Source organism: Thunnus thynnus, chromosome 22 (genome assembly GCF_963924715.1).
Source record: "Thunnus thynnus chromosome 22, fThuThy2.1, whole genome shotgun sequence".
Taxonomy (NCBI): domain Eukaryota; kingdom Metazoa; phylum Chordata; class Actinopteri; order Scombriformes; family Scombridae; genus Thunnus; species Thunnus thynnus.
In genome coordinates, this window is record NC_089538.1 from 15,370,352 (window position 1) to 15,382,878 (window position 12,527).

Genomic DNA, 12,527 nt, shown 5'->3' on the forward strand with positions numbered 1-12,527 from the left:
GCGCGATAATTAAATTAAACTCACTCAGGAGACACAATGCGAGGCAATTAAGAACCCCCCCCCCCCCCCACCACCCCTCCTCCTCCTCCTCCTCCTCCTCCTCCTCCCCTCGTCTTACCCGTTTCCTTGGTAGTAAAGCTATAGAAACCAGAAGTGCATAAAAGCCACAAGTGCATCAGCTGAGGAGCGCAGAGTCAAAAACGAGAGGAAACAGGACGTACTGTGCTGGGGCTTCATTGCACCGGCAGAAAAACACAGAAAAATGAGACATGAGGCGATTTGGTGAGGAGAGATAACGCATTTGAAGCCGTACATTTTTTGTGATCAGTGAAGTGATCAAGATTTGCTGCTGCTTACTGCTGCTGCTGCTGCTGCTGCTGCGCGTTTTTCGACACCAGGAAGGAGACCCAAAACGGAGCTTGAAACGCGTCTGGAGAAGGTGAGTCTCCCCCCCCCAAAAGAATAGCTGCTTGTACTTCACTGTCTTTACTCAACAAGGCTTCTCCAGTGATACAAGATAGTTACAGACTCGTTTACAACACTGGCTGAGGTCTATTTATCATTTATTAACTTATAGTGCCTTTCCCTGTTGACTTTAAGCACTGTGTGCACAACTGCATCCTTAAGTGTATTAGATTTAGCTCATTTATCAGTTAAAATAAGGAAAAAGTGATAAATCAGAATAAGTATTTTAAAGGTTTGGTAGAAGATGATATCTTAATGGCATCTTTCAAATCTAATTCAAATAATTCTTCAAGATAAAAAAAGGTGATTATTGCTTTATTAATCTCTGATAAGGAACTGAATAACCTCACTATACGCCTCCAGTGGAGAGGATTTTCATGGTCCAGGATGTAACCTTGAGTAACTCATGAAGGACTATGCTTATCAGCAGCTTTTGGACCTTGCACTCTCTTTCTGTACGAGTCTCGCCTCCTCAGTGTCTCCGGCACGCGTTTGATCTCACGTAGAGACACTCAATCTACTGTCCTTCTCCTTTGCAGTCACTCCTTCCTGAACCCACGTGCTGCTGATCTGCTGCCGCTGCCACAAGGTATCTGAACTTTTTTTCAAGTCTCCTCAAAGGCTTCACACTCACATCTTTTGCTTCTAATCTGCATTTTCAATACCTGGTTGATCACACTGTAAAGTAGGTCCTTGCACGTGTTGATTGAGTTATCTCACTTCCTTTCTCAGCCTGTATCACTCATGCAGTGTCCTCTGTCTATTATCTTGGGATCAATTGTTGTTTCGATCTCTGCCAGTCTCCCTGAGGTCTTTTTGTGTTTCTAAGCTACATTTCATCTCAGCATGAGTCACCGTTCTTGGTTGTTTGATCAATCTCTGCTCGTGAAAAAATGCTTAAGCAGCCCAAGAAAGATTTTGGGTGATTTTAAGGTGAAAACATGCCTTTTATAGACGTCTATATGGAGCCGTAACAGCTTTACGATAAAGCTAGAGGGTAGAAAAAGTCGATAAAATGAAATATTTTTTGTATGCTCTTTATGTCTTCTCACCCTTAAATCCCCTAAAAAAAGTTTAAGATGAGAGTCTAAATTTCAATTCAGAAAATCTGCATGTTTTTGTTGAAAATCTTAATATAATGTCACTGCAAAGTTGGCCTTTATTAAGCTCATTCAACACCTCATTAAATGAGTGAGTTTGTTCAGACTGCAGCTAATTGGAGCCCATTAACACAATGACATTTACCTGTTGAAGCCTGTCATGCAGAAAGGTGAATGCTGTCCGACATGTGTCTGACTCATCATCATCTCCATACATGCTGATGATAATGAACTTTGGAAAACATGTGACCAGTCACTGTGCTGACACTCTCAAATTCTGCAAGCTAGTGTGTGTGTGTGTGTGTGTGTGTGTGTGTGTGTGTGTGTACTAGGTGGAAGGGGTGGGCGGCTAATAATCAAAATGTGTGTGTGTGTCTCAGTCGGTAATTCTTCCTCAGCTAGACGTATGGTTACTAATGAAGAGCCAGTGTTTTCAGGCATGTTTGCTCCTCTCTCTCTCTCTCTGTCAATACACTCAACCTTAAAAGGCCATTTGCTGTGCGGCCTAATGGCTCTCCAATCTGCCAAACTGCCCTCAAATCCAGCAGCGAGCACACCAGTGTGGTATTTTTACGTTTGTTCCCACTTTAGTGCCTGTGACATATAAATATGTTTTCGTTTGACTAGATTTGGACAAGATGGAAACAACATAGGTATTTATATGTGCTATGACAAATCAGTCTCTATGGTAACAGCATCACTGACATGAGCTTCTGCGTTCCCTCCACAGATGACAGGAGATGATCAAAGATAGCTGAAGGAAAAGTTGAAGTCTTCAGTGTCACGTCAAGGCGAAAAACTATACTTTTGTGACTGAAATCTCATTCAGAAAACAGCTTCTCAGTTTTTTAAAATTAATATATAGTAAATAGCTACAAAAACACGAACAATGGCGTCCTACAGCTCTGCCCCAACACAAGAGGTATCAAATGGCGGCCCCCCATCTGTGAAGTCTGAAGGCTCTGATGGGTCCATGAAGCTGAAGAAGGAGATCTCCCTCCTGAACGGGGTGTGCTTGATCGTGGGCAACATGATCGGCTCTGGGATCTTCGTCTCACCCAAGGGCGTCCTCATCCACAGCGCCTCCTATGGCCTGTCGCTGGTGGTGTGGACCGTCGGCGGGATCTTCTCCGTGTTCGGGGCCCTTTGCTACGCCGAGCTGGGGACCACCATCACCAAGTCGGGCGCCTCCTACGCCTACATCCTGGAGGCGTTCGGGGGTTTCCTGGCCTTCATCCGCCTGTGGACATCGCTGCTGATCATCGAGCCGACCAGCCAGGCCATCATAGCCATCACGTTCTCCAACTACATGGTGCAGCCTATCTTCCCCACCTGTATCGCTCCATACTTGGCCAACAGGCTGCTGGCAGCTGCTTGTATATGTAAGTAGCCTACAAATCTGGAGTGTGTGCGACTGTGTGTCTATTGCTTGTGTGTGACACAGACAGAATGACAGATGAGTCAGTGTAAGTGGTGAAATATGAGTCAACGAAGTTATAGCAGCATTCAATTTCACATTTGAAATGAAGCATGTGACTTGTGGTTTATAGACAGGAGAACTGAAAAATGGTGACAACACAGCTGCTGTCAGCAGAAGAACACACTCACAGCACATGAAAGAGGAACCAAGTGACCCCAAGGCTTCTGCGCCAATTAGGAAGAGTAGGGAAAAAGCCATTTTACTCAATCTCAGAGCGCTGATTTAGAAATCCTGGCGTGGCGTCTTGCACATGAGGAGTCAAGTCACAGGGTTTTTGTTCTGGGAAACGGCAAGAAACTCTTCATAAATGTAGACATAGCCTTTCTGATGGATGCAGCCCAGATTGCTGAGGTAACTAGAACACAATGGCGCACAGAAAGAGTAAAGCCGACAAACTGAATTAATCAAACTAACAAGAAATTCACAAAACTGCTCGCTAAGCAACTGAGAGCAACTCTGGAGGCAATGAAATACCAACACTCTGGCAACCGCACACTGAGACAAAAAGCCAAAGACGGACAGAGAGCTTATGTAGGCAGTAGTTCACAGATAAGCGCAAATATTAAAGATAAAAACTACACATAATGTGCTGGGGCGCAATAAATATTACTCATTCATCCGCCCACTCACCTGAACATACACTCACATAGCCTACACACTCCCGCCACGCACCGATAAGCAGCGCTCAGAGGAGGGCTTAGAGTGCTGATAGCCGTGAGGTAAAGTCCTTATTGCAGTGAGACTCTGACCTGAGCAGCTTCTGACAGCTCAGCACAGGAGTCAAGCTTTAAACCAAATTAAACATGCTTCCTGTTAGTGAAAGTCTCATTGACAAACTTTTACTCTTTGAGACTGAGAAATGGTGCGGAAATGATGCGATCAGACAGGTCGGGGCATAGAGGTTGTAGTTCCCCTATGCCCCAATTTAGTCTTATCCTGTTTCTGTTGAGATTAAGGTTTAGGTCATACCATTAATTTAACAGGTTAATTCTTATATCCTACTTCTTAATTAGTTCAAGGCAGATCTTCAGACTATTACATGCTAGCTTTAACAGAAGTTGTTCCAATTATATGGAAGCTCATTTATGCCAAGTAAAAAAAACCAAAACAGTTAGTGATTCAAAACAAAAACAAAAAAACCCCCAAAAAACAAAGTTAAAAATATAAGATAGTTTTAATTTACTAAGTCAATATTACAACTTACTGAGTAAACATGATAAGATACTGAATCAAAATTTTGAATTCCTGTTTAATAATTATGACTTACTGAGTAAAAAGTTTTTTGTTTTTTTTAGTAAGTCATAATTTACTTACTATCTCATAATTTTGACTCAGTAAGTCAAAAACTCAACTTAGTATCTCAGACTTTTGAAAACTGTGTAGAAATTAGAATCTCATAATTATTGACTTTGTAAGTAAAACAACTATTAAAAATTTAAGAAATACTTTACATTTTTATCAGGCCTATATTTTTATGGATTTTTTTTCTTTTATTGGTGGAAATGAGGAAAATGTACTACGTGGAAATTTCACATGAATGCCTTTGTGGTTTAAGATGACACCTTTAATGTCACATTAGTTACACCTTTAACCACAAATTTGGAAACTTTCACTGACTTTCCCATTTCCAAAATGACAGAAAATCTAAATTTGTATCCATTAGACGTAAGAAAACATCTTTGCTTCACAGAAAAAAAACATAATTAACCATTTCAATTAAGAAGGAGCAAAATCTACATCAACATTTCAAAGAGCTCCACAGTTGTCAATAACTTATTTTCCAATAAAATAACATGGAAATTTAATGCATTTTAGCTGCTTACATCCAGAGTCTGGATGTTCCACCAGCACGTGAGTTCACAGTTAGCGAACAAATGAATGAGTTTTTCAAGATCTCCATTTCATCTCACATCTGGACCACATTTGACCTCCACTACCAGTCAAGCCATCCTCCTACACCCGATCTCACACCTCCCACCCTTCTAACCTTCCACTGTCAATACACCACGCCTCTACTTCTGTGTGGCAAAGTCTCCCTCGCCTCTGTCTAAAGCGTTGTGTTTTGTTGTGTTTGACTGGGCCTCGTGCTGATAATGGACTTGTTATGATCCTCTACCTGTCAATGTGGTGGAAGATGATAGTGTTATGATTCATCACTGAAGCCTCCTCTTACTGCGGCCTGAGTGGGAGGCCTTTCGATGGTCAGCGTGGAGGAGAAGGACAGTGATGTAATCCTGTTTTGGTGTCTTCTTTAAACGTCTGGCTGATGTGGAGGTTAGCGAGAGGTGATAAGAACTTGACGCAACGGTAGATAAAATATGTGCACTCAGCTGGTTTGCAGCTGAACTTGTTAAATCAGTGCTTACAAGACTTGTAGAGTCTGGAGAAATATTTAAATAACGACTATGAAACAAGAATCTCTTAAAATACCATTAATTGCTCCGTAATTTACCCCTGAAAACATACCAAAACCCCTTTAATTGTTCAGTATGACTGTCAGAGATCCTTTTGATTTGAAAAGGCAAACCCAAACCCCTCTAAACACCTTAATTTGAGAAGCCCTTAAAGGTGCAATACACGACATTCAGCCCCACTAGATGTAAGCAAACAACTATTTGCTATGTAAAGATATAGTGAAGTAATGGCGTACTGAGCAGAGAGAGAAGTCACACTCCCTCTGTGTGTGTTGTAATCCGAGCCTCTCTGTTCTTTGTCTAGGTAACTGGTCCGGCTTGTGTACATATTAGTGCATGTGGGTCCCTCTGTGTCCTCCCCACGTCCATTTCCAACATGGCAGCCATGTCACAAAGTTTCTCATATCACAGCTAAACAGTACAGTAAAATATGAAAACATTGAGGTGAGAAATAGGTTGATCTGAGTTTTGTGAGCTGCACATTTGTTTTGGTCTGAGATGCTGGTGTTCTAGTATGACATCTAGTGGGGTTGAATGTCATATATTTCACCTTTAATTTACAAATTAGGTACTATTCAAGGGCTACATAATCCCTTATTTATTAATTTGAGGAGTAATTAAGGGGTTCTTAAAGCAAAAACTAAACTCCTTAAAACACTCTAATTTGAAAACTCCCTTGATTTACACATATATTTTCTGTATACTTAATTTTCACTGTAATTTGAAAATCCGGGCGCTTTAAGGTATAACTTAGGGGTGGTTTACATGGTTTTTGGTCAATTTTAAGTTTGTAAAAATTCCATTTCCTGTTAAAAATACCTTTTAATTTTAATCCATTAATTATCCCCTCAAAATCCAATTAAAAACACATTTGTGAACAAAAGAATAGTGCAATAAAAAACTACTTTTTAGAGCAGGAAATTAGAGTAATTTTGAGTTTTTGTTGCTTCTTAGGCAATTGACCACTGCTGGGACACAGGAGGATTCAAAATGAGCAGACATCCTGCACTTTACTATCTTAATGTTTAGAAACTGGAGGAATCATGTGCTGATAAGAGCCCAGAGAGAGATAAGTCTCAGAAAGAAAGAAGCATGAAAACATGTTTTCCAAAAACATCAATACTGCTTCAAGTGAAACTAGGGCAGTAAAGGAAAAATGAAGCAGCTGAGAAGAGTAAATGCTGAAAAATCAGAGAAAAGATCTAATTTCACAAAAGCTTTTATATTTTCTCTCATCTCTATGGCTGTACCTGTGGGCCCTTGTGTTTGTGTGTGTGTCTGTGTGTGTGTGTGTGTGTGTGTGTGAGTTTGTATGTGCTGCACTCAGCTGTTTCCTCGTCTGAAAAACAACACGGCAGTCTGCTTGAGTCAGCAGCACCATTTCCTTAAACCTGGCAAACTCACACGGAAACAAGCGCTGAGTTTACAGAGCAAATGTCACCATTGAGACCGTTGAAGGATTTCAAGAAATCCGTTTGGATGTGTGTATCAGTAATACGTGCATGTTTATAGAGTGTTTATGAACTTACTGTGGTTATTTCCCCTCAGGTTTGCTGACCTTTGTGAACTGTGCCTATGTGAAGTATGGCACCAGGGTCCAGGACTTCTTCACCTACGCCAAAGTCATTGCTCTCATTGCGGTCATCATCACTGGGCTGGTGAAGCTCGGACAAGGTCTTTTATCTTACATTCAGAATATTAACCCAAATACTGTAACAATCATGAAATTATATTCCATTACTTACCATGATTATTCTTTCCCTTTGTGTTGTGTTTCAGGTTACACACAGAACTTCGAGGGCATGTTCGAAGGCTCATCCCAGGACCCCGGAGGCATCGCTCTGGCTCTGTACTCGGCTCTGTTCTCCTACTCTGGATGGGACACCCTCAACTTTGTCACAGAGGAGATCAAGAACCCAGAGAGGTGAGGAGGGCGGGCAGGAGGGTGATAAAGATGATACACTTGTCGGATGATGGCATTTGATTGTGACCAGTTCAGCATTTTCTACTTCCAATCCATAATATCAGGTTTTGAAATAAATTTCAGCGATAATTCACTTTGGTAGAACATTTATTATTTACCATCACTTAATACAAGCAAAATATGTTCATCCTTATTGTGGATGTACATGTTTTTGTCAACATTGAGAGCTGGAAGAGACTCCTGAAAAATAAATACAAAGAAAACATTAAGCAACTTTGTTTTTATTTAATTCTTTTACTATTTTTTACTATGTTTCAATATACTTGTTTCCTAAATCCATGGTGCATTTACATCTATCACAGTGTTTCAGGGCAGAATCTTAAATAAGAGCTCCTCCTCTCTTCATCTACCTCTCCTAGACAGACACAGATTAATTAAATGAAACTCATTGCTAACACTGTGCTAACACATTTTGAACCTTATCTGATGCCACTAATGAATTGAAGATTGTGTATTTCGTACACTTACATTTTGTCCACACATTTATGAATTTGTTCTCATTTTCAAAGAAAAAAATCTATCATCAGTCTAAAGGTGGAGAAACAAATATCATCCAGATTTGTCTTGGACACAAACTAAAGTTAAGAGAGTGTTTGGTAACACTTTATTTTACACGTCCCTTAATTTTATACTAATTTCCCAGAAATTTGCAGGTATTTAACAATCCATTTTTCTGACATTTTGCAAAAATTATTAGAAAATTTGAAAAAAAGTGCCCACTCATTATACAGTATTTGTATGTAATTGTTAATTTGCAAAACCTCTTAAAAATTTAGACTCTTAACAATTCTTCATCAGACAGAAAAAAAGTATTTTTCAGTGTGTAGTTTTGTCTTTGCGTATTAGATTGTTTCTTGAAAACACTTCTAGCAACAATTAAGATAACACTTCACGGATTTCTTACTTTTTTACTTATTTCCAAGACGTATTTTCAAAACTTCCTAAAAGTAGCTGCTGTTTAACTGATAAATCTTGGGACATTTCTTTGAAAGAGTTATGTAATTTTATAGAATATGAGAAAAGTATTAGATAAACAATTATTCAGAAAATTTCCAGGTAATTAGTATAAAATTAAAGAACCTGTAAAATAAAGTGTTACTGAGTTTTTATTCGCATATTTTTACTATATCTAACAGAGGTTAATCAATGACCTCAAATTTACCAGAATAATTAGATTATTGTTGAACCAAAGAAAATTCTTTCTGTCCTGAGTTAAAAAAGAAGATAAATTAGCTTTTTTTCTTTCTGAAATAAATGTCAGCCAGTAAGGAGCAAATTGCTGAGTAGTGAACAATATGTGACAGACAAAATAAAGAGTGGGTGAAACAATAGGTGTGAAAGAGTTTGTGATGATGTTTTTAAAGGAAACCGCATTGAAACCACAAATGTGTGCTTGAAATTTATTGCTGTGATTCACACTTCCAAATGCTGATCAAATGAAGCAAGGCTACACATGTGATCGGATCTCAAGCTTCTCCCCGAGTTCCCAGGCAGATTAAGTGATAAACACCCCAACCTTATCCCAATCCTCATCCTTCCCTCACCCATAGGGTCGATTGGCTCTTGTCCCGCCGACTCATGAGGAACCCTGAATCTACGTCTCATCTCTCTTTTGCTTCCCTCTGCTGTTTATTTGTGTTAATTACAGGAATCTGCCACTGGCCATCGCTATTTCCATGCCCATAGTGACAGTAATCTACATTTTGACCAACGTGGCGTACTACACCATCCTTCCCATGAATGCAATCTTAGACAGTGATGCTGTAGCAGTGGTAAGTGTCTATAATCCACAATAAATCATTTTATTTAAGCTTTGTATTCGTCATCCTTTTGTTAAAGACTCTTCTGTCTTCTCTCTCCAGACGTTTGCAGACCAGGTGTTCGGAGTGATGAACTGGACTATTCCCTTAGCTGTGGCTCTGTCCTGTTTCGGAGGACTAAACGCCTCCATCCTGGCGTCCTCCAGGTGAGTGATTCTGCACTTTTAGGAAACGTTTTGCGCCGTCATTTCATCCGTGTGTTATCAGAACCCCACTCATTGTCACTTGTGTCCGTCGGCGTCACTCATCACCACTCTGATCCACATTTTTGTGTCTCAAAAGGCTGTTCTTCGTGGGCTCCAGAGAGGGCCACCTGCCCGACTACCTGTGCATGATCCATGTCACCCGCTACACCCCCGTCCCCGCTCTGCTCTTCAACGTCAGTCTGCCTTCATCGTCTGTTTTATCTGTTTTATTTACAGTGTTGTATATTTGCAAAAAAAAAAACCCCACATCCTCACATTTCTCAATCTGACTTGCTTTATACTCTGCAGGGGCTCATGGCTCTCATTTACCTGTGCGTAGAGGATGTCTTCAGGCTGATCAACTACTACAGCTTCAGCTACTGGTTCTTTGTGGGTCTGTCCATTTTGGGACAACTGTATCTGCGCTGGAAGCAGCCGGACAGGAAGAGACCACTGAAGGTAGCTCACTCATCTAAAGTACAGTGCTTTATTTCATCAACAATTCAAGGCCACAATGTCTAATCTTTCCCTCTCTCGTCCTCCCTCAGCTCAGTCTGTTCTACCCCATCGTTTTCTGTTTGCTCACTGTCTTCCTGGTGGTGGTGCCGCTCTACAGTGACACCATCAACTCCCTCATCGGCATTGGTATCGCCCTGTCAGGAGTGCCCGTTTACTTCCTTTGCTGCTACACTCCGGCCCATAAGAGGCCGCTGCTGCTACGGAAGATGATTGGTAAGAAAGCCCCAGGATTCTCTCATTGTTTTCATATTTGAAAAATTGTCCGTTTGTTTTTAAAGCAGGGGTCTCAAAGTCAAATTACCTGGTGGTAAATGACTGGGTTGCTCTCGTTGTTCTAGGGACGTCCTTAGACACTTGTTTTAACAATAATAATAACAACAACATGCACCACAAAGCTGAGTTTCTCACCTCTCCCTCATACCGAACGTAATGCTCCACATGTTTAATAGAGTAATGCTGCTTGAGATCGTATAGAGTTGGAGTTTGCAGATGTGTGAGGTGCATCGTGGTAAATCAGACTGCTGTTGGTCATAGTTAAAGTGTTTATGTCGACAAGTAACGCATGTCGGTGCAACTTCTTAAATCTTAAATGTGAAATAATGATGAAATACATTTTTATGCTCCAGTTTTGCAACTTTGCTAGTAAATGAAATCTTTACTGTAAAAAAAAAGACAAGAAATGAAAAGAAATAAAAATAACAATGGGAGTTAAAAAAACAGGGGTTCAAGTAGTTTGAAGTTTAAAAGGATCCATTTGTATCATTCAGCATTAACTGCATTTACTTAAATGCAGGCTGGATGAAATACAAGAAATTGTATTTATTTTAACCTTTCAAAGGAAACTTTTTTTTTTTTTTTAAATTTTATTTCTTAGTTTCTTTGGGCAAAAATAATAACAAAAACGTTTTTTTTGTTTTTTTTTAACTGAATGCTTTTTTTTAAATATGAGCCTCAACCAAATGGTAGAGACGTCCACTTACATTAAAAGTAAACTCAATCTGCATGATTTAATGTACTTTTACTATCTTTTATTTCACTTTAAGGGAGAAAAAATGTCATTAAAGTAAATACTAATACTACTAATACTAATTTAGTTGAAATACCATTAGATTTTGTAGATCTTGTGTTCCAGGCAATATGACGTTTTTAATTAAAAAAATAAAAATGTTAGCAATACATTACCTTAACATAGATGGACATTTCTACCAACTGGTGTAGCATGATTTGAAGAATTATTACAAAGTTATCAGACTTTTTGGATATTAATTTACAATATACTGTTAGCTGTTTAAAGCTAAACTGATTAAATAATTAGAGATAGATCATTCAGGTGAAGCACAAAAGAAAGAAGAAAGTCCACACACTGTAACTCCCTTTTTCACAAAGTGTGGATGTCCCATTAAATTGCATTTGAAGAAAAAGGGAGCTACAGTGTGCAGACTTTCTTCTTTCTTTTGTACGTTTCTTTGGTCCAGCACCTGTTTGAGGTTTTTTGGATGTCCGTGTCTACCATACACTCTTCACTCACATTAAGTAAAACTAAATTTTAAAACCAGATATCACGGCTCAAAAGTTGCCCAATTAAGTTTTAAAAATTCAAATTGGACCCAGGACTAAACTGTTGATTTTTACAGCTGGATTCACGTTAACTCTTCTCCTGTTTCTTCCTCTTTCAGCTAAATCTGGCATACTCATTCAGAAGGTGTGCTTCTCCGTTCTGACTGAAATGGACATTGACAAGGAAGAGTAGAGACATTTTGGTTTTAATACCTTGCCAGAGACTGACGACGCACAAACACACACAGAGGCTCAACCTGAACTCATCCTGGCCAGTCAACTACTACTGTTAGGCCTTGATGGACTAACATTGGGCTTGAGCTGGACGCAGCTCTCTGACCTGTCAATCATCACCCCGGCGATAATGTTAACGAATGCATGCATGATGGCGCCCGGGTGCTTGTTGGCAAGATTTTATTCAAGCTGACTGCGACTTCAGAGAGACCATTTTTAATGCACTCCTGAAAAAAATCAACTACACCTGTTTTGTTTTGTTTTTTTTATCACAGAACTGAAAGTATTAGTAGAAAATTATTTAATTGATATGTCATGTATGACATCATATAACCCGAGAGATATCTTTTTGATTTTACTGGAAGGTTACAGATTATTATTATTATGGTTAAATTAAGTGGACAGGAGAACATTTTGAAACTAAAAGCACTGCAGACCATAGAAACAGCCTTGGTGATATTATTATTTGCACAAAGTAAAACAAACAATAAAAGATTTAAATATGTAAATCCACATTCATTCATGTGGAGAAAAAGTTCATAAAAGTTTTGTACTTTCAGGTGCAAAGTCTAGTGAAACAAAGGGCTATTTTTACTCAAATTAACTCATTTTGTCTTCAGTGTCTCTCACACACAGGCTGTTAAATGTAGAAGAGTATGAGACAGTTGAACTGCAAACATGTATTTATAATAAAATTACTTGTTGACAACATAAATGTCTTATTTCTTTCATTTTGCTACAAGGACATTACTGGTTGAGTGTATTAATA

General features: G+C 39.3%; 1 protein-coding gene across 1 annotated transcript; it reads left to right on the plus strand.

The window, feature by feature from the left end:
* Positions 1-146: 146 nt before the first annotated feature.
* On the plus strand, positions 147-12,465 carry slc7a7 (solute carrier family 7 member 7). Its single transcript, XM_067579474.1, has 11 exons — positions 147-439; positions 1,005-1,054; positions 2,296-2,947; positions 7,008-7,133; positions 7,239-7,383; positions 9,092-9,215; positions 9,306-9,409; positions 9,546-9,642; positions 9,758-9,907; positions 9,997-10,180; positions 11,644-12,465. The coding sequence occupies exons 3-11, from the start codon at positions 2,455-2,457 to the stop codon at positions 11,715-11,717; spliced, it is 1,497 nt and encodes a 498-aa protein (XP_067435575.1). The 5' UTR covers positions 147-439; positions 1,005-1,054; positions 2,296-2,454; the 3' UTR covers positions 11,718-12,465.
* Positions 12,466-12,527: the final 62 nt, after the last annotated feature.